This window comes from Python bivittatus, unplaced genomic scaffold, assembly GCF_059951505.1.
Source record: "Python bivittatus isolate LINGU-HERP-01145 unplaced genomic scaffold, Pbiv_v1 ctg000690_np1212, whole genome shotgun sequence".
NCBI classification, from domain to species: Eukaryota; Metazoa; Chordata; class Lepidosauria; order Squamata; family Pythonidae; genus Python; species Python bivittatus.
Genome location: NW_028277096.1, coordinates 18,208,007 through 18,230,037, shown reverse-complemented (window position 1 = coordinate 18,230,037; position 22,031 = coordinate 18,208,007). Strand labels below are relative to the sequence as shown.

At 43.0% G+C, this 22,031-nt stretch overlaps 1 protein-coding gene and 1 long non-coding RNA gene across 4 annotated transcripts in view; one reads left to right on the top strand and one right to left on the bottom strand.

Annotated features, from left to right (window-relative positions):
* HNF1B (HNF1 homeobox B) overlaps positions 1–13,801 on the bottom strand; it is an 85,317-nt gene extending 71,516 nt beyond the window's left edge. For both annotated transcript variants that reach the window (XM_007431484.4, XM_007431485.4), the window contains exon 1: positions 13,160–13,801. In XM_007431484.4, coding sequence (XP_007431546.1) covers positions 13,160–13,545 — 386 coding nt within the window. In that variant the 5' untranslated portion in view covers positions 13,546–13,801. The remainder of the gene's footprint in view (positions 1–13,159) is intronic.
* Positions 13,802–13,872: 71 nt separating this feature from the next.
* Positions 13,873–18,455, top strand: LOC112541037 (uncharacterized). Of its 2 annotated transcripts, none has more exons than XR_015798153.1 (3): positions 13,873–13,949; positions 15,362–15,666; positions 16,356–18,455. It is a non-coding gene; the product is annotated as an uncharacterized LOC112541037 (long non-coding RNA). The 2 variants fall into 2 exon arrangements; XR_015798152.1 differs by having other exon boundaries at positions 13,873–13,953.
* Positions 18,456–22,031: the final 3,576 nt, after the last annotated feature.

Genomic DNA, 22,031 nt, shown 5'->3' with positions numbered 1-22,031 from the left:
TTCAAATTGGCATGATTATCTTCTGTGGTTTAACTTGGTCAACACCCAAGTATATAAATGAATGGAGATTTTAAACTTCAAGGAAAGACCTTTTATCAGTGTGACTAATGAATAACCAACCCAGGGGAATCTCCTTCCTTACAGATTATCAAAGGAAAGTTTAGCGTTGCTTTGTTTAGGCATTTTAAGACAGGAGCTTAGTTTCGGTTTAAAGATTGCATTTGTCTTCCTCAACCAGGAGAAAGCCAGATGGCTTGGCACAACAACTCCCCAAATCCCCAGTGGGAATTCTCCAAATCCCAACCCATTTCGAGAGTAGAGATGGAAGACCTGTGGCCCTCCAGATAATGCTCAATTTAACCAGCCTCCATAAATGATGGTTACATTGGACACCATGTGTGATCTAGTGAGGGATGATGAGCATTGCAATCAATTATCTTTTGAAGGTCATACATTGCCCACCTTTGATTTAAGGGCTCTGTTTGTACCAGAGACCCCAGGTACATTATCATCTGGTGACATCATTGATGCATTTTCCTTGAATGGAGTACTAATGCGGCTTTCAAGTTTTGCAACTGTTGAGGAGAGGTTAGCAGGGAGGAAATCATCAGGCAGATACAAAGGATCCCTTTGATGGAATAACTATTTCAGGCTAGCAGTTTAAAAGATAGTGTCTCCTGCACAAGAGTATTTGTATTTCAGTTGGCTGAAAATCATCCTTTCATATTTAGTGGGTCTGTTCGCATGACATGCTTAACTGAATAACAGGGGCGTGGTGCAACTTTTAAAACCCAGATAACTGATCTAGGAAGTCATTTATTTATTTATTTATTTTAGAAGGGATGAAGTTTAGCCTCCAACTGCTCTAAACTTATTTGAAGCTAGAGCAGTCAGTTGTTTCTCCCCATATCATGCACATTGCATGATTAACTGATTGATCGACTGATTGATTATATGCCATCAATGAGGGTTAGTTCTCCCATCTGATATCCATGATTGGGATGAAGACATAAAGAGGCCCTGAAAAATGGGTACTGCCTAAGCAATCCAACACAGGGAGGTGAAGAGAGAAAAAGATGTGCAGATTGAACATACTTTCATATAGTGGTACCCAATCATGTCATCATGGATTCAAAAAAAAAAAAAACACCCTCTCCAAAGAGTTTTATTTTTATTTCTCCCTCTCCGATAGAAAGAAATCAAATGTGGCTTCCTGCTGATCAACCCATCCATTCTGGATCATGTGTGGAAAGAGAGTGAATTCATTGAGGGAATCCAGGGTTTCCCTCGATTGACCACATCAGACAAACCTGGTCCATGTCTTCCAGGATGCACCTGAGCAAATCGAGGTGGCAGGATGGAAGGAATTGTTCCCATGTTATTCCACATGGAACTGTAGCCATGCTAAGAAAATGTGGTTGAGTTTTTATGTCTTTGTACTGAGTGTCTCTATTTCACGGGGGAGTTTTCAACTGAAGCATTGGCTCCTTTGATCATTAAATAGAAAAAGAAGTCATACAGACACAGGCTTGAAACAATGCGAATGATATTTGAGGACATGGATATAGAAGCTGTTATGATGAATTCATATCCCCAGAATTGACCACAGCAGCACTATTTAACCACACACACAAATCCTCTGGTTTGCCTGTATCTCACTGTTTCTGCCTGTCCCATAAGAACCAATAGTGTGGACACCTTCCGGGTCCTGTTTGTTAAGCAGTGCTACCTGATGTGGGCTAGGATGTGTGTCTTCTCGTGTTGTGGTGCCTGCCTTCTGGAATAGTATCCCCCCCAGAGTTTCAAATAGTCTTGACTCAACTCTGATTTAGTCAAGCCTTGAAGACATAGTTTTTCCCTGGTTCTGGACTAGGTGGAAGAGTATGTCTAACTGGACTGGATTATATTTCTCCTCCTCCTTCTCCTTCTCCTTCTCCTTCTCCTTCTCCTTCTCCTCCTCTTTCTCTTTCTCTTTCTCCTCCTCCTCCTGTACTGGCTTTTGTTTTTAATCTGTACACTGCCCAGGGTCACTGTGAGTTAGAGGGCCTTATAAATTTAATAAATAAATAATTTTAGCTTCTAATAACCAGGGAATGGTAACAATTGTTTGCACTGACCCAGTGCTTTTGACACCCAAAGACTTGGCATACCCCATCCGAACTGTAATTCCAAGATAATATACCCTCTTCTTTTTTTTAAGAAAGACTATAATTTATAAACTATCAACACAAATCCCGTGTCTATCCCCTACTATGGTCACTGCATTAAGCTATGATTTTTAAAACTTTGTTTTCTGGAATAAATCATCATGCGCTGGCTTATTCACAGCCAGAGGCTGCAGGGGTGGGTGGAAAGATCGTGCCAAGGCTGTGGAGGACTTCAGATTTAATTGCAGAAAACTGCTTTGTTGGAGTATGTAGGGACGTGAACATAGCGCCTGGCCGCAACTCTTGAAAGCTGGCACCTGCTTTCTGGAACTGAACCTAAAGCACTATACAGGCCTGAAATAAATCTCCCAGTGGGCAGTGTATGAACTCAATGGGGATAATCATTAAACCGCCAAGCTTCCTAATCAAATCTCTCCCTTAGGCAATACCATTGAGAACTTGTTCAGAAGTTGGCTCCACTTGATTCACTGAATACAGTATAAAGCTTTTTTATACTGCCTCGGTTACTACGATGAAAACTGGCTGCGTGTGGAACCTGGTTCCTTAATTAACCCAGTTTCTGAGTTCATGCAATACATGGAGCTGTTTACTAACCAAATTGCTTGGAGTCACCCAGCACAGTAAACCACACACACACAAATCGAATCAAGTTTAAAACGAACTTAGTTGGGCGTTGGCTCAGTCTTTACCTAACCTGTTTAAGAGTGATACCTGGGCATAGCTACTGAGTTTTAGGCCTCTGCAGAATGAACTGCTATTGATTTTTAAGGGCCTTTGGAAGACGGTTGATGGTTGCTTATGGGTGGAATACAACAGGGTTGTTGCCGTCAGAAGCACAGAACAGAGCCTCGGCTGGAGTGAATTCATAAAGCAATTAATAAAGCTCTGTCAAAAACAAACCAGCATTTAGCAATAGATCTAAACAGCACTCCCTGCTCTTCCAGCTTTGGGGTAGGGGGTACTCATCTAACTTGATGGAAAAAGGAGTGGGGGAAAGCCCACCCCTCTTTTTGGTCTTGATCTGATCTGATTAATTTCATAACTTATTTAGGGCACGGCAACCCCCCATCCCAGGGCAAGGATTCAGCAAATCCCTGACTTTTGGAATGCAGGGAGTTCATCTTAAGTTCCTAAAATCCAGGATTTGGCAAAATAAGTTCTCAAAGGCAAGTAGGAAGAGGCCTCTAATATAGGTTTCTTCCCTCCAATGTCACAAGTCTCCCTCTGCCCTTGTCCCCTCTAAACCATCCCATAGCACTGAGAGGCAACCCTACAGGCCCTAGAATTGGGTCTGATGGAGATCATGTTACAGACTGGGTTAGTTGCAGAACATCTCCCAACAAACTCCATGAAACAATAGTCCAAGGTTTGCATGCCTTTCCTAATCACAAATTGCTAGACAGTGTTTCTTCAACTTGGCAACTTTAAGATGAATGGACTTCAGCTCCCAGAATTCCCCAGCCAACATGCTGGCTGGGGAATTCTGGGAGTTGAAGTCCACACACCTTTAAGTTGTCAAATTGGAGAAAACTGTGCTAGATAGTGGAAGAACTAAGTCATCCAACCAATTTATTTCACAATGTTATCTACTAGGGGGGCAAGGGGGCATTACTATAAAGAACTGAAAGTGAGGTGGGAATTATTTGATTTAAAATACATATTTGCCAGGAAGGAAGATTAAGGTACAGTGGGATGGGCAAGGGGAAGGGGTGATTTTAACATAATATCACTTTAAAGAATTCTGTCGGTCCAGGGAGCGGAACCAGTCAAATCGCAATGTCTTGCAGAAATGAGAAGGAAGCACCTTTCAGTGAAAGATGAGAAGAAACGCACGACTGGTGGTAACTATTTGACAGTAGCAGACAGCCTCTTGAGGGGCAGCGCTGAGGCCAAAACGCACGTCGCATCCTGTGCTGTTCATCCTTGCGTTGAGTAGGGGGTTCGGCTAGATGGGCTTTGAGATCTCTCTCGAGTCTCCAACGGACCATTCTACGTGATGGTTGCTAGACAAAACATCTCTACCTTCCGTTTCCCTTGAAGGCTCTAACCCTGAAGGGTATTTTTTCTGAAACGTGTCCTTTTAACAGCAATGGAGTTAAATCAACATGCTTAGGGCTATCGTCTTATTGTAAATTTCCAGTTGGAGCTTTTGAGTGTAAAATGCGGAGGAGGTCCCTCTCCAATCAGCAGGGCACCCTTTGTCTTCGCCAACTGAATTCTGCAGGAGCTGAACGGCATTTCATGGCGTTCGAAATAAAAGGGGGGAATATTTCTTTCCTTCTTCCATGGATATCGCCGCCCGTCTCGCATTCGTGACACGGGGCGGCTTACCATGAAAACAGGAGCAATGCCAAAAAAACCCCAAAAATAAAACCACCGTACAAGCAATACAAAACATGAAAATGGTTAAAAATCCATACAATGCAATCGCCGGGAGAGCCCAATACTATTCAGTACAGCCATTTTATGGGCTCTTTGGTGCCCAGGACAGGTGGCAAAACCTCCATATACCTTTGCTTTGCTAGGATTTAAAATTTTGCACAAATTGTAATACCCAGCCCTGCTGAAAAACTGACAGAGATACTGGAAGGAAGTTTTAAAAGGTGCACTGTTTACCTAGGGCAGTGTTTCTCAAGCTTGGCGCTTTAAGCTGGGTGGACTTCAACTCCCAGAATTCCCCAGCCAGCCATGGCTGGCTGGGGAATTCTGGGAGTTGAAGTTCACCCAGCTTAAAGCAGCCAAGGTTGAGAAACACTGATCTAGGGTATAGATAAGCAATCACAGTCCACAAATGGCGAACAGCAAACAAGCCCCCCCCCCCCCGCAATAACCTCCTATGGGGCTATCCTATGTAGTTGTATGGTCTAAAGTAGAAAACTCAGTTTCTTCTCAGTCTCCAACATGCACAAGACTTCTAAGTTTTTAAAGGTCCGAAATGAAGACCTGGGTCACAGATGGTCCTCAATGTAACCATCATTTATGGAACAAATCACAGGGGACCATGTTTAGGTAACCCGCCCAGCCAAAATAAATCAGTAAGGTTTACAAACCAAACTGGGTTTACCCAGGACACTCAGCTGCAAACCAACAAACCAGATTTGGGCTTAGCCCAGGTATGCGTCTGGATTAGCATAACTAGCTCTTTGGAAACAGTAGCCAGGAAAGTCACCCGCTGAATATTCAATATTCAGATTCAAAATGGGTCACCTGTTTAGTCTTACTATCCCACACAGGGACTGATTTCGAACAAGGAAAAACAAGAGAGCGTTTCTGCAAATAACTCTATCGTAACATCGGTTGAGACACATGCTCTGCCTGATACCGTTGCACTGATCCCTGGTATCCTTAAACACTTATTCAAAGCAACTAACAGAAGATGATAATCAACATTTAGAACTGTGAATAGAACAATGGCTTTTGATACTTGGTTCATTCCAAGGCCCACTGGGTCAGCCTAAGAATAGCCAGCCACGGGATTGAGATCAGGGCAAATCAATCTTTGATCTGAATCTCCTTTTCTGTTCTTCTGCAACCTTTCTTTTTTGAAACGTTGCTGCCTAAGAAATATCAGTCCTACCCTATCTACATTTTAAAGAAAGAACATCACGCACTGATCTGTTTCGCTACGGGCAAGGCTGTCCCCCTTCAGTGCCGAGGGCAAGCTTTGTCACAAAGTCCAGACTGGGGATGAGTGAAACCCCAGAAAAATGGGGCCAATTTAAAGACCACCTTGCTCAAACGCCATCATTCTGCAACATGATGGACAAGTGGTCTGTCTCGGCATAAGTCAGCCCCTTATGCTCCCACCACACCCAACTCACCCTGTTCTACAAATGTATCCCTTTTTCTAAAAGGGACAGAATGTTCCCTTAAGATGAAGGACATTTCCACAAATTATTTTTCATTTATTCATTTGTCATATTTATAGAGCTGCCCATCTCACACAAAGCGTACAATTCCGGATCCATTAATACAAAAACTGGATTTTCATACTATGCTATACAGTACCATGGATTTTTGAGCCACAGTCCGTTGCATAAATAATTCAAAGCTGGAATGCAAAGAGATCCTCTATTCTTCCCCTTCTGCAAGGGAAAATGACCAGTGTTTGCAGGCCAAGCAGATCTCAAGAGCGACAGGTCTTAATTTGGCTTCAGACATTATGAATCAAATAAAGCACAGGACTGGAAGCAATCAAAACATGAAATTTCCTTTTGTGTTTGTCATTGTCTCCTTCAACCTGGCACCTTTTAAATCTGTTGGGACTCCAAATTGCAGAATTTCTTTCCTTTGGCCAACTTAACCTTACGGTATACTGTAACAAGAAAGCGTTTGTGTTTGGCAGAATTCTACATCCCGCTAGATATTAAATGAAATGGGAAGGAAGCGTGTATGTGCGAAAAAGCCACCTTTAACTAGTCGAAGTGTTCTGCGGTACTCAAAAATTTACTCCCTACAGTTCGACTTTTACTAACCCAGCAGCCAGTCATATGGATTCTGGATGATTTTCATCTGAAGCAATATGCCTGCCTTTGCTTTGTGGCTTGCAATATTTTTTAAACCAAGCCTTTTCCGGAGTTCTTAGATTCTGCTATTGCTGTTTAAAGCATTCTCCTATTTCCCTGGAAACCAGAAGTTGATTCTCCTTTTGTCAAATCCCTGAATTCCAGTCCAGACCTGATACTGCATGAGCTTCGCCACCACCTGGATTAAGAATCAATTGCATGGTAATTTTTCTGTCCTGGGAAAACACAGCTAGATTCCCATGTCAGGCTGAGGCTATATTTGAGGCGATTCTCATCAGGATAGTACCAAAAACGATCACATTTCTGTTGGTTTATTTATTTATTTATTTATATGTCACATTTATATAGCCGCCCATCTCACACAAAGCGATTCTGGGCTGCGTACAAGAGTTAAATAAAATAACAGATGATTTATTTATCTAAGGCTAGAAAGGGAAAATATCTTTCTTTGGAGTTTTTCCTTTTCAATCAACATTCTGACACACATATACATACACTGTGTGTATACAACCTCTGGTTGGTTTGGATTTACAACTTTGCAAATGAATCGTTCACTTTAAAAAAAAAAAAAAAATCACAGTTCTTGTGTATCTTTCTGTTGATGATTTATAGAAATAAATTAATAACAGCCAGATCCCCACGTGCTGGAAGTTTATATGGTGCGATTCAAGTACGCAAGAGACAAATTTACTTCTTAAACACTTACTTGTATCAGGCAATTAGCCAAGCTACTCAAATCAGAACACAAGCCTATATTGCCTTCCATTTTCTGATTTTGAAAGAAACAGGCTGGGTTAATTAAGTAAACCACAGTTGAATTAACTAGGGGTAAGCACAGCCTTCGAATAAAGCATTATAGAAATGACAATCTTGTGGACTAGCCTCATCCGCAATGCTAAATCATTCTCACTCCCCTAAGTTTTGGATGCTTGTTTAAACGTATGATTGTTTGACTTGGTTCCTTTTGATTTTCAGATGTGTGTTTTATTTGTTTTAACAATGAGTGCCTGAACCCTTCCCTTCCCCCCTCCCAACTTTATCTTCTCTTTTTTTGAAAAGGTGAGATTGTAAACCTGAAGGCAGGAACTCTCCAGTCTTGCATATTCTCATGCCATTTTGGGAGCCTTTCAAAGTATTGAGGAATGGGATTAAAATGTTTAAAATAAATACATCTTTTATTATGTTTTATTTTGCTATTTTTGGTCAATGGGTTTGTTGGCAAAAAAAAAAAAAAGTCATATTAAATGCTTGAATAAAAATATAATTGAAAGTCCCTGAGAAGGAAAATGCTTTTGCAGAGGTGGACCCTGTCTAATTGCAGAAAACTCCTTAAGGGAATGTTAGGTTGATTTTTATTTATTTTTCCCCCTATTCTTCAGTTTTACACCCATTATATTATTTATCCCCCCCCCCCCATATAACAGCATGTTTGCTGTGTGTCTGCATTTTTTTAAGGATTATAAACAGCAAAAGGGAAGGAAGACTTAAACCTTAAAAGTTAATTATAGGATGGGTCAAAATAAAATAAAGCAAAAGAGGAATTTCAAGATACAGTTATAGATGAAATTGAATTGATTATTAATCCTTTGCAGATATTGTAGGCTGTGTTAAGATTCAAAGTAGGTTTATGGTCAACCCCTTTAAGTATTTTTGGCTTTAAAATGCAGTACCAGGTTGGGATTTTGTCAAGGAATGGCTTTGCACGGATTGATAAAGTAGAGATAGTATTCAAACCAATAAGTTAAATCCAGATTAATTATAGTAAAACCAATTGGGTAGATTTAATTCAATCAAGTGAGGTCAGTAGATCTACTCCAAACCGGTGACACGCCATTTTCAACTTACAGCATACTGAAGCATAACCTAAGCAGCGGGGTTCACACAACCCATTAAGCCACTCAACGACAAACCAAGCTAAAAAGTCAAAGCTAACCAAACTGCACACCTTGGGCAAACTGACCTGGCTGAAGGTTTTGTGGCTGCCACCCAACCGGGAGTCTAGATATACCTCTCTGAAGGTTTCCATCCTATTATCTTGAGTTGCAGACTGTCCTCAACAAACAAATACTTGAGGCTCTTTGATCTCAATGGGGTTTACTTTTGAGCTGACCTACCTAAGGGTGTGCTGAAACGTACAGAAGCTGCCAGAGCACCCTTGGGAATAAAGGTAATGAAAATCAGGCATGTAAATAAGGTGAGAGAGTTCATCAAAGTGGCTGTAAAAAAACAACAGCAACCCTTTTGCGCTCGGCCATCACTGCATCTATTCAGAAGTAAAGCCTCAGCGCATTAGAAGACCGCGGCAGGAAGGTTCTCAGATGCTTTGCACTAGAGGGCCCTGCCCACCTTGCCACGGATTGCATCGGTAGTGGCAGATGGGTGCTGTAGTCCAAGACCACCCAGAAGGCTCCCCAGTTACTCCACCCATAAAGGTGTGGCTGATCCGAGTCGCCTTGAATTCGAACTGGGGATGAATTCCCTCCGGACCTTTTTTGAAAAACTCTCTCGAGGATTCCGGAACCCCTCCGGTATAAGGGAGCCGTGTAAACGGAGGAAATGCGAAGTGTGAGTTGGGGGAGGAGACAGAGACAGAGTGTGTCTTTTCAGAAGTTTTCCATTTGGCAAGCCCTGGAAAATTTCAAGGGGCCCTTCCAGACGATTTATAGTCCATTCCCTCACTCCGTCTAAGGTGATTGGACTAATCCGGAGGAAACCGGATTGAGAAGGGCACTTACTTTTTTTTCTTCTGTTTTTATTCTCTCCTCCACCCCTCACTCTCTTCCCCCCGAACGAGGAACTTTAGGGCGTTAAAATCAGGGCAATTTTTATCTGAACGATTAGGCTGTCTCCACTGAATAAACCGATTTAAGACTCAGGGACACCGTTTAAGCATCAGAGAGACAGAGGGACAGAGACAGAGACACCCCCGCTGAAGGAGAACCGGCTTTGAAAAAAAATAAATCTAAATGTTTCTACAGCCTTTCAGGAGAGAAGGAGAAGGAATAATAATAATAATAATAATAATAATAATAATAATAATAATAATAATAATAATAATAATAATAATAATGAGAAGGAGAAGGAGAAGGAGAAGGAGAAGGAGAAGGAGAAGGAGAAGGAGAAGGAGAAGAAGGAGAAGGAGAAGAAGATTGTCGTCGTCGTTGTTGTTACAGAAGAGTATGGGCAAAGCCTATAATAAACCCATTCAGTTCAATTCAAAGGCGATCCTATAGGCCCAGCTTGTGTTTTCAGTTCCGACGCCCGCAGACTCCTGTCGCATCGCGCTAAGCAAGGAGAACGGGAAGGCTGGCACCCAATCGCTGCCCTCCTTGGTTTTCAAACCTCCGGTCCCCAGCTCTGGGAGTGGGGTCCCTAAGCCGAAAGCCCTCGAAGCTGGTCTGTTCAACGCGTGCGACAGGATCGCAGCCTCCCCCCCGCCCCACCTCCGGCGCCAAGCCAAGGAAATCCACGCCTGCGACTCCCGAGTAGACACGCTCGCGTCCTCTTTTCTCCAGACTCCCAAGAACCAAAAGAGAGGCCCGGTCCTGCCCGGGTTTGCTCTGAAGCGCCCCCCGCTCCCCAAATCAGCGGGCCAAAATTCTGGGCCGCGCTGAGTCCAGAAAGCAACTCCGTACGAAGCGGGCCAAGGACGCCGGTTTCGATCCTAAACAATCCCTCCCTTTGAAAAGTAAGTCCCCCTCCCGATTGCAAACTAGTTTCCATGAGTGAACTCAGGAAATAACCAGAATTCCCCCCCCCCCCCGTCATCTCTTTTAGTTTAAGAGCCTCCCTAGTCCGGAGCATGTTTCTTGAGAAGCTAAACCCTTCTTTATTCAAGAGCACTTACTCTCTGGTAAATGGGTTTAGGAGCACCAAACTGAATCCTAAAACCCCTTTTAGCTTTCATTTTTTCCCCCTTTAAGGGGGAGAGTTTAAAAGAGAGATTCGTTCTGGCTTTCTCTTCCTTCCTACCCCAATTATTTTGATCAGAGTTTCTGTAAACAGGATCGATCTGGAAACAGATATCTAAAGAGACAGGAAAAGTTACCTTTCGCTTGCGCAAAAAAAGGCCAAAAAAAGCGCCGTTTTTGACGGACGGCTTCCTAAACTGACTTGCGAAGAAGCAGGAATAAATCCCCAGCCACTCTTTAAACTGAGCGGTAGGTTAATAAATAGCAGTTTATTTAGTTGATATTTTGCTAAAAGAGGGCAGGAAGGGGGGAAACGCGCCGTAAAACGGCGAGGGATAATTAGTAACCAACTTGTCAAAGCCGTTCAACTCTTTAAGTTGGAAGACACATATGTATGTGCGTGTGCGCCAGCGCTTTTGCACACGCACGCACACGCACACATGTTTAGGACCTAAACTAACAAAAAAAAAGGGTGTCTCGTATTGGCGAGTCAGCAGCCGATGAAAGTTTTTTACTGGACAAAAGATACTAGGGGGAGGGGGAAATAATCTTAGGAAGCAAAAAGGTTTACCCGGAGTTAATTATTATTAGATTCCTTTTCATCAAATTCACACCTTTCTCTCCACAAAGCCTATCTCTAGAAATTCATATGTGACCAATATTACTATTACTACTACTATTACTACTCTGGCCAAAATGATTCTTGGCTAGATGTGATATTGTGTGTGTGTGTGGGGGGGGGGGGGGAATACATAGATGACGTTTGAAGAGCCCTGCCCTCAAAATGTTCATTTGAAGTCACCCCCTTTTTCCCCTACTGCAACTTATGTCAATGCAAGTCTATTTATTTATTTATTTATTTATTCAGCACCAGTGAAGTCAATGGCCCGTTAAACGGGAGCATGTGGGAATACGAAGTCATTCCCCCTTAGCTTTATATTTTAACTGTTATTTGAAGGAAAAATATAATTGCTTCCTAGAGAGCATGCAATAAAGAATCATAACACGCATACACATGGAGGATATTACAGAATTATAGCATCACACACACACACCGCATCACACATATATGGCCAGTTAGTATTTGAGAGAGCTTTAGGAACGTCTGAACCCACGGTGATTAAAGCCTCAAGGCAACCAACCGTGTCTGCATGTGTTACGTCTGAACGGTGGAATAAGATGTGGCTGCTTTCGGCCAGCCTCCAGATTGGCCGGGGCTTGGAAGGGAAGCAGTTTAGTACCCTCTCAAAGCAGAAAAATTCAGCACAGCCTGTGTTTGAGGGATTGTGTGGCATGGAATATTTAATTTACACACTTATCCATCCACTTTCTTTTTCTGTATAAAATATTGTATTATGGAACTTTTGTGCATTTCTACAAACCCACATGAAAGGTGTCTTTCCATCCTGTATTTCAAACCTTGTCCCCAGGGTTCTCCCTCCACTGATTTGATCTTTACCTTAGAGAATTTTTACACAGTTTCTAATAATGTTTTTGCGTCAAGATAACAGTACAAAAATTCTAAGTTTAGGTAAAAAAAATAAATAAGGAAAAACAAACAAACGAAACCAACTCAGCAGCAAAAAAAAAAAAAAAAGGGGGCAACTCGAACTTTTAGTGGGTCTGAGATGATTTCAAGCGCTAATTCTACAAAACGGTATTTCACCCCCAAGTTCTTCACCTCTTCCTTCCAAGGACTCTTTTGCTCCCGTTTGATAAAATAAAGTAAAAACAAAGTAAAAAAAATAATCATTATAGTACGACCCATTTCTAGCGCCACTGCAATCTTAATTTTGTTATTTAACCTCCTGCTGGTGTTATCGTTGGGAACATGAAAAGCGGCACGTTCTCTGCCAGGGGATGGTGGCAATCCGAAAAGTCCTTCCGAGTAAATACTTAAAAGGATTGCGCTGCTCTTGAGAGACCAAAAACCCTGATTTCGTTTTTCTGGGATTATTTTAATCAGTTAAAACGAAATTTATCTCCGTGCTATGTACTTTTTTAAACTGGCAATTGTCCTTGATTGTGAGTGTGCGAGAGAAAGAGATAAAAATCGATTGAAACTCTCACGTGGCTCAGTCATCCTTTTCCCCAAGCCTAACGACGTGGGGACAACGGACAAAGTTGTGTAAACGAGTGAATGCATTCGCCTGACACACATACACACACGCACGCACACACAGAGAGTCATTCATTCTTTTAATGGAAAGGCGCAAAGTAAAGGGGGCGTCGGGCGAAAACGTTTGGAGACAAACCTGACCCGTGGTTCATTTTTTTAAACCACACGCGGTGTTATTTGGCGAGGGGTGGCCAGACCGAGGCGGGGAGGGCGGCGGAAACGCACCTTTGCAACCGAGTTCGAGCATTCCGTCACTGGAACATTCTATCCAGTTTTACCGGAACGTTCCATTCCTTTTATCCCAACGTTCTACTCCGAACGTTCCGCTCCGAACGTTCTACCCCCTTACGGAGAACCTCCCCCCTCTTTCCTCCGACCCCTGCGCGCCCGCGGGGCCTCTCGCTCTATTTCTCCCGAAGCTCCCGCCTCGCTTACCTGATCATCCGCTCCACTTCGGCCCTCTGTTCCACCGCCTCCTCGGTATTGAGCGCCTGCAACTCCCGGAGGATCTGCGGGGTGTCAAAGTCATCCCCGTCGTCCGACCCTTCGTCCCCTGACAGCCTGCCTTTGCTGTGCCCGTTGGTGAGGGTGTGGAAGATGGGCTTGCTGTCCGCCTCCGTCCCGCCGCCGCCGCCGCCGCCGGGAGATAGCTGCAAGTTTTCCAGTTTCACCCCGTAGCCGCCCCCGGCTGCTGGAGCGTTCGTACTGCTAGATGAAGGCATCAGTTCCTCCAGAGCTTGGATCAGGACCTCTTTGGTGACTCCCGAGGTGAGCAGAGCGTTGAGGAGCTCGTGTTGCAAAGCGCTGAGTTTGGACACCATTTTAAGCCCAAGGGGAGGGAGGGAAAGGAAAAAGAGAGACAGAAAAAGAAAAGGGGGAGGGGGAGGATAGGGAAGGGGGGAAGGAAAGCCCCCCCAAAAAACCTCCCTCCCCAGACCACCGTGTTCGGCTTGCAACGGTAAGCCCCAAAGCTCTCCGCGGACACCTGTTTCTGCGGCGGGTCTGCACTGCAGATGCCTCGGCGGGCCTCTACTCCTTCTTGATGCTCTCCATTAGGCCATATAAGATATGCAAATGAAGTGGGCAGGCGGGGGCCTTCGCGCAGGATGCAAATGATGGGCGGGGGGGAGGGGAGGGGAGGGCAAAGACGGGCGCGGAGGGGTCGTCCAGACTGCAGAGCGTGGGCTCCCTTCGCCTGGCGGGATGTGGACTCGGCGTTCAGGCTGTAGGTCAGAAGCGGGGGGGGGGGTTGTCTCTAGAGATCGCCGGGTCCCCCTCCTTCCTTCTTCACTGCACTTTGAACCTGTTTAGGCAGCGGGCTTGGGGAGGGGGGAAGCTCTCCCAAGGGCTCGGGCGTCTCGCCTTTACGACGAACTCTGTGTGTCCCGGACGAGAAGGGGTGGCGAACCTAGAAACCAGTAAGAAGAATTAAGCCGGTTTAAATTGCCTCCTCTTTGCAACATGCAAACAGATTTCTGATTCTTTTTTTTTTCGCCGGAAAACTAATTGGAGCTATGCAAGAAGAGTCAAATTCCGTGATTACCCTGCTTTAAAAAGCGGGGTTGGGGTTAAATCCGTCGTCGGCGTGCACGCGGAGAGTTCGGAAATGATTTAAGGGAGAGAATTGGTTAATTTCACTTTCTGTGTTTATCCATACTGTCCGCCGTTTCGCTCCCTCCCTCCGATTCTTTCCCTCTTCTCGGTTTCTTCTCGACAAAATCGGAGATCGGACTTTTTTCTGTTGATTTGTGTAAGATTCTCTCTTTCAATTTCCTGGTGCCCTTCTGGGGAAAAATAATCTAGAATTAGACTTAATTTGATAAGATCAGTACAGTAAGAGATACACCTTTCTACAGACGGAAACTTTGAACTGTAATGAATCACACACAGCGTGACTGAGAAGGTCCTAGTTTTTATTTATTGGACCATTTCATTTATCAGCCCTTTCTCCTTATCCAGGCTGATCTTTTTTTTTTTTCTTCTAAAAACTACAGAATGGATTTGTGGTACAACTCTAAAATTAAAATTATTCAGAAGCCAGGTCCATAACATGTTCCTGTTTTTCCTAAAATAACCTTTTTGTTCACGTATAGAAAGATATTTCTCAGTTTAGAAAAATGTTTCTCAGTGTTGCACATTTTAATTTTAATCTTCTGGATTTCTTCTTCTTTGTAATAAATATTTCAGGTCACAGCCTGTTTAAATTGTTAAACGTTTTTACTACCTGAATTGGGGCGGGGGGGGGGTGTAATTAGAAATAAGACCTGTATAGTTCCTTGAGTCACTTCGGAGTAAACATGAAGAGGATGGATCTGGGCTAGAATCCTGTGTCAGTTTACATGAGAATTGGTCCCATTGTATGTGGTGAGGCTTAACTTTCCTCCTATTGAAATGAATGAGACAGAAGAAATCAGTGCGTGTCTGCTCTGCAACAGCTGGTTTCAGTGGGTTCCACTGAAATTCAAGGTGTGTATATGGGTATATGCACACGTATGCTTAAAATGGTTGAATTTGATTGGACTGTGCAATTTAATTTTGGATTTCTTTGCTCCTTTCTGAATGTGCCCCAAAGAACAACTGGGTTGTTATTAAGTTGCTGGTGTTATTATTATTGACAATTATTTTTGTTCACTTCAGCTGCTTATCTAGAAAACAGCGATAAATCAAAGGCTCAGCCTTCCATGTGGCCACAGATGGCAGGGTCATGCCAGGGGTGAAGAGGTGATGGGCGTGCCTAACAGGTTCACCGCAACATGTGAACTGCTGCCAGGCTACTTTTGAAAGCTGTGTACAGACTTCACGTCCATCTCTGAAGCCACTCGAAAAATACTTCCCTGAAAGTAAATGCTGCTGCAGGATTAGGAAATCAAATGTTACCATTCGGGCAGCAATCTTTAGCTGATGAATATAATGTACCACGCACCATAGACAATATGTAATAGGTATAATGTGCAATATATAATATGTTGAATATGTTAAATATGTTATTTATATAATATATAATACAGATACTTCCTGGAAGATGATAACAATACAAAAAGAGGTTGCCAAGAAATCTAATGGATGTGTCCATGAATTCACCAGGAGGAGAGTTCACCTCAAAGAGGCTTTACTTTTACATACACAAATATTTACAGTCTGAATCAGTTAACAAAGCATCAGATATTATTTATTTATTTATTAAATTTATCTCCCCCCAATATTTCTCAATATTAACTGAGAAACCCAAAGAAAAATGTTTATAATTTAAAGGTAGGTCTTTTTCTTTTTTTTTAAAGGAAGATAGCAAGCAAAGATGTACTGGTTGGGGTAGAATATCTCTTTCAGTCTAAAAGCACTAATAGATGCATGCAGCTGTCTACTTTCTGTACACAAAAAGTAAGGGTGGTTTTTCTCTCCCATGTGGTTCTTGCAGTCCTGGGTGAATATTTGCACATTTTTATTGCAATCAGGTGCACTTCTTGGAGGAATGCATTGTTTTCATCTCAATGGTTGGATTCACACAACCTGTTAAGCTAGGTTAAAGTCAGGCTGAGTTGTTTGTAGTTGAGCCATTGCGTTAGCCTCTTATGGACATCCTGCCCTCACGCTGACCCGTAATACAGTTTACTGCTGTGTTTTGTAAACTTAGGTTTAAAGATAAGCATGTTGCGTGAACTCCCTGCCAGGAGATCTTATGCCTGTGAAACACGTTGGATCAATTTCGTTGGAAGAATTAGAAGGTGAGCAAGAAGACAAGGCCATTTGGAGCACCAGGATGCACCCAACCCAAAAGAGTCACTTTTTGGTGAGATGGGCGGTATCTAAATTTGAAATATAAATACATAAATGAATAAAAAAAACTCTCCTTTCCATCCAGTTCCCAAGAAGCCATGTTCAAGGATACTATGTTCACCACGGGTGGGATAAGGGAGAACCAGCTGAAATTTAACCCCGATAAAACAGAGATGCTGTTGACGAATAAGACATTGTATTTGGGGTAGAGATTCAGGCTGCGTCAGAGGGGACCTTGTTCCCTCTAAAAGAGCGAGTCTATACCTGATTTTCAGCTGCTGATGGGATTTTGGGGAGGGGGGAGGCAGCGAAGGCTAGGAGCACTGCAGAATTTCAGTGCATCATCACCAACTGCAACCATTCCTTGAGCTGATCACCTTTAGTGATTCACTGTTTGATTGACTATTTTGGGCTACCCTGGAAAATTCTCCAGAAATTGCAGTTGGAATAGAGTTAGGGCTAAGGTTAAGGTACAGAGAATGCAGAATGCTAATCCTATTTCTTTCTGGGCACAGTCAGAATGGTTAGAGTTAACCTTTAAAGCCCCAAATAGCCCAGGGCCTGATTACTTTAGGGACTGTCTTAGCCTAAGGAACCTATCCAAGAGTTAGCATCTGCAGGAAATTCTTTGTGTTTCCATGTCCTTATTTTTAAAATTGTTTAGAATTCAAGCAACCTTGAGCATTTGGTTTGCTGCAAGACGGCAGATAAATCAAATCAAGATAGATAATGAATAATTATAATTTGAGCCCAGTCTGCTGTTGTTGAGCCCTTTGGTTTATAAAATAGAATGTTTTTTGGACAGCCGCTGGAGAGATGTGTGTTCTCGTCTCTCACAAACACCTGTAGTTCCCAGAGACATTTAGAAAAAGAAAAATCCAAGTGTAAAATCACACAGCCTTCAATTAGAATGCACTCAGTTTGGGAACGGAGATTCAATTTCCCAATTAAAACAACAACAACTCTAGAATTGAAAAAGGATTGGTGATTAAAAAAAATTTTTTTTTGCCCTAAATCACAAACAGAGATCAGCACAAAGTTTCAAAGCCACAAATGAATTTCTGTTGGCTTCAGGTATGTTTACCTACCTAGCCTAAAAGGGGGAGACATTATGTGGGCATAGCTGATTTCAAGGCCATCTAAGCAGAGCAAAGAATCTGAGCGGGGTTTGTTTAAATGCTTTCCAGTGTTAACTTCAGGTTTATCTGAAGGCGGGGACCAGGGCAGGAACCCGTGGTGGGAAAGGAAGCCGTTTAACATAGCATGCAATAAAGAAATGGCCCGAAACCTGAAGTTGTCAGGCTGTTTTCTCCACGGAAAGCAAGTTTTAACTCCACCGAGTGGACAGTCACTGTTTCAAGGTGGACTGACATGAAAAGCAAGTTCAAAAATGGTTGTTTGGAAACAATGCTGAAGATTAAGGAGGCCCTGCTGTCAGTGTGAAGCGGGGAAACATACAACGGAAAGAAAGTCGAGGGGAAAAAAACACTTCAGAAACCTTTGGTGAATTCTGCAGATCACACGTGGGGTTCAGTTCTCTATGGAGGTGGGGGGAGAAGCTTCTGCAAAGTGATGCAATACACATTTATATTTATAGCGATACCATCTCATTGGGCAAATCAGGCTAGGATCAGGAAACACCGAAGATGTCCTAACTTATTTTTATTTTTCAACTTACGTCCTGGGAGAGCTTGAAGTGGGTTCAAAAGGCAACAGAGCTTGCTCTCCTTATCCTCCCCAGATTCTTCTCTGAAAGGAGGCAAAATGACACAGGTTCTGGCCCTTGTAAACAGTTGGCATCTGCAACAAAATGTTGCAGCACAAAGTGCTTCTGTGCAAGGGACCAACCAGATTTCCTTTCAGAATATGCACTCTTTCATCCACAGATTTTTCCATAGTCCAAACCAGTGTTTTTCAACCTCGGCAACTTTAAGATATGTGGACTTCAATGCCCAGAATTCCCCAGCCAGCCATGCTGGCTGGGGAATTCTGGGAGTTGAAGTCCACACATCTTAAAGTTGCTGAGGTTGATGAACACTGGTCCAGACCAGCATTCCATCCTTCTTGTTTACTTGTTTACAGGGTAGGAGGAGAGCTGTGAGTCTATGGTAGTAAAAAATGTGTCAGGTTGCACTTTTTCCAACTAACAAATGTCATTCAAAGCCAGAAGCTTTCGTGACAGTTTCCATGTTTGCAGACTCCTTCTGATACTTGTTTACTTGACTGCTTAGGGTTCCCCAAATCTTCTGCAAATTTTGAGCTCCCCCTGTGTTTGCTTCCTGGTATCTCCTCCTCGTACTGGGGCTGTGGCGTTTGGGCTCCCGGAGGATCTCCCTCTGCAAATGATTTTCCTATTAATAAACCACATTCCAAGTGTGTTTGCACATAAAAGGGAAAGTCTCCTTCACGACAGTCTTGACTTCTGGTGACTTCACCGAGATGTCTGCATTGCCTTCTTGGCAAAAGGACCAAAACCGTTCTGGCTATTCTTCCTGCCAGGATGGGTTTTCAACTTTCCACTCCAGCCCAAAACTTTTAATCTTGCTGGAGCCCTTGAAAGCCTACCTGCTCTTGTCTAGCGAGATACTCCAACAGATGGGGGGGTCACCACCAGCTCCGGTGACTCAGCCACAGATGCAAATCCTTTCCCTGTCACATGCATATTCTTATCAAGCCATTTAAGAGTAATTTAGGTAATTTTCACGGAGAAAACCTATCGATGTGGTCGCTAAGAGTCGAAAACGACTTGATGGCACATCAATCAATCAGTCAATCAATCAGTTGAAGGGACTATATTTTTAGATCTGTAAAAAAAATCTACACACTTAGATACATCCAGCTGAAATGCTAAAACGTGGAGTCTGGTGAACAAGTCAAGACATTTTCTACTTCTGAAGAAAAAGGCTTTAGTTCACCCAAGTAGGCATAATCAATCTGCTAACCTTTCAAGTCTCATAGTGACTTCCCATTGTTCTTCCTTGACAAAGACTTCTGTGGAATGTGAAAGCTTGCAGAATAGAGAATAATCAGTGTGAGAGGCATACCTTGATCAGCGTCTGCAGAAGAAAACACACATTCCAATTAACAAGAGCGCACGCCGTTCCCCTTTTCTTCCTTATCGGTGGATCTTCAGATCTCCCTTTCTTTGTTGCCTCATCTTCCTGTGGACTTCAGCTCTACCGTCAACATTGAGACTGCAAGATCCTAGGGGCGCGAGACCCCGTTTGTTTGCTTGCTTGCTTACATCTAAATTGCCTGCTGTCGTGCGGGGTTACTGTTATTATTTAATAATATGAGATGTCCGAGCATTATCTGGATCTGCTGGACTTCGCTGCCTGTCGTTCCCAACTTTGGGCAGCTGATTTAGAGGCGACAGAGATGCAGATAGAGGAATAATGCAGCAAATGGACCCTCCGTGTTTAGGAGTTCTATATCTCAGAGCCGTCAGCAGAGGAAAATGGTAAAGATTGGATGAACTGGGGAGCTACAACAGTGTTTCTCAAACTTGGCAACTTTAAGACACGTGGACTTCAACTCCCAGAATTCCCCAGGCAGCTTGCTTGTATATACTTATGACATAGTATGACACCTGACATGCATATGACATAGTGCCGGATTGTCACACAACTGTTCTGCCTGATTACTGGATTTGGGTCTTCCACAGTACACTGAACCAGAAACTAGCCAACTACAAACCCCAACAAAGACCATGAATGAAGGTTAACACTAACCAAACTTAGCATGTTGTGCAAACGCAGCTCTTAAATCTTTAACTGAATTGGTTCAAAGGGTTGCATGAACCCAGTTAGTAAAAGCTTACAGAGCAGCCTGTGGGGCACCGAGCAAAATATAAGCAATGTCCAGCTACATTTCAGAGCAACAAGGCTACCTATTACCTGGCCAGGCTGATTAAATATGAACCTCCACATCTCATTGCAGTATATCTTTGAATACTGGCAGAGGAAAAAATAAATGGGAAGACCTTTAGAAAATCTGCAAGAGTGGGCCTCTTTGGTTTATTTTTTTCTTAAAAATATATATAAATAAAATGAGAATGTATTGAATATTTGCCCCAAAGTTTGAAACAGATTTGAAAATCACCCAGGCCTTGCAAAACAGCTAGAGCTTAGAGTAAAAAAAGAGAGAGAGAGAGGGAGAAATTAAGAGATAACCATACAATGGAATCTCAGAATCATGTTGTTTCTCCACCCAATTATCAAATCAAAGCACTCACAGAAAAAAAAGCAAGGCCTTTTTAATCAAGATCAACCGGCAAGATTGGCTTTCTGTCTCCTTACTAAGTTGGGGAGGGGAGTCGAAAAGACCCCAGCCTAGGATCAGTAAATATTGGTGCTTTAAACCAAGGACCAATTCATAGCAGAGGGATGTTTACACAGGTCAGGAGTGGGTTAGGCTAAGAAAGACCATCCTTCTTCCCCAACGTGGTGCCCTCCAGACGGTGAAGCCAATGCTCATCCTTTTCCCACCCCCGAAAGAACAATCAGTCAGAGCTGAAATCCTCATGCCTGGATGGCACCAAGTTGGGGAATACCACAGGGCCTCTTACGATTTTTTTGTTCTTTTTCCTATATTCATGTGAGTAGACGTATGCGTAGCTTCAACGGTGGTGCAGAACAAGGAGCAAGAAATAGGAGGCAGAGGAATTCAAGAGAGGTGATAAGAGAAAGGAGAAGGAAATGTGCTAAAATCTGGTTTCCATGAACATCATTCACGTTATATTCTTCATGCCATCTTATGCTTGCAACCCATTCTTCTTTAACCCTTGAAAAAGTAACTAACCACTTAAAAAGTGCTCCTTTTCATACATTTCGTCCTTTGAAATCTCGGCAAAATTCACAAGTAGCAATACGATAACACCCTGCTCAACTCACAACCAGTGTTGTAAGCCACAGCCCTCTGACTTCAACAAATATAACAGGCCTTCTCCCACTTCCACCTAAACATGGGGCAAACCTGCCCAGGTAACCACGTTTTTATCAGGTCCTTATGACAAAATGGTTTAAGTTCACCCAGCACCCTAGCCTCGAATCAAGCAAACCGTATCTTAGTTTGGGGTTTATGGTTTACAGCTTAGTAGGGTGTATAGTGGGCCTCTGGCACAAGTGATATAGTTGATGGTTTAGCATACATGACATAACCAATTGTGGCTTGTTCAATACACCAGTGAAATAAACCGTGCTTTAGCATGTTTGTGAACCACGTTAAGGCTGAGAGTTTTTGCAACTTGCTCGAAAGGCATTTTGTCTTCTGCAACATGCAACGTTCTTTTGGTAAGCAGATCAATGGTAAAGCGCCTTCACCTTTTTTTGCCCCTAACATTTACAAGAGATATGGTAATATTGGAGGGAGGAAGAGGGCTAGAATTTTTGCTTGTTTTTTGTTTTGCAGAGGAAAAGGATTTCCACCCCACTCCGTAGCAAAACACATGGCTATCAGAAGCTTAACCCGTTTATTTGATTCTTTATTTGGGGGATAAATCCCGAAACTCATACTGCAATAATTTGGCAGTTGG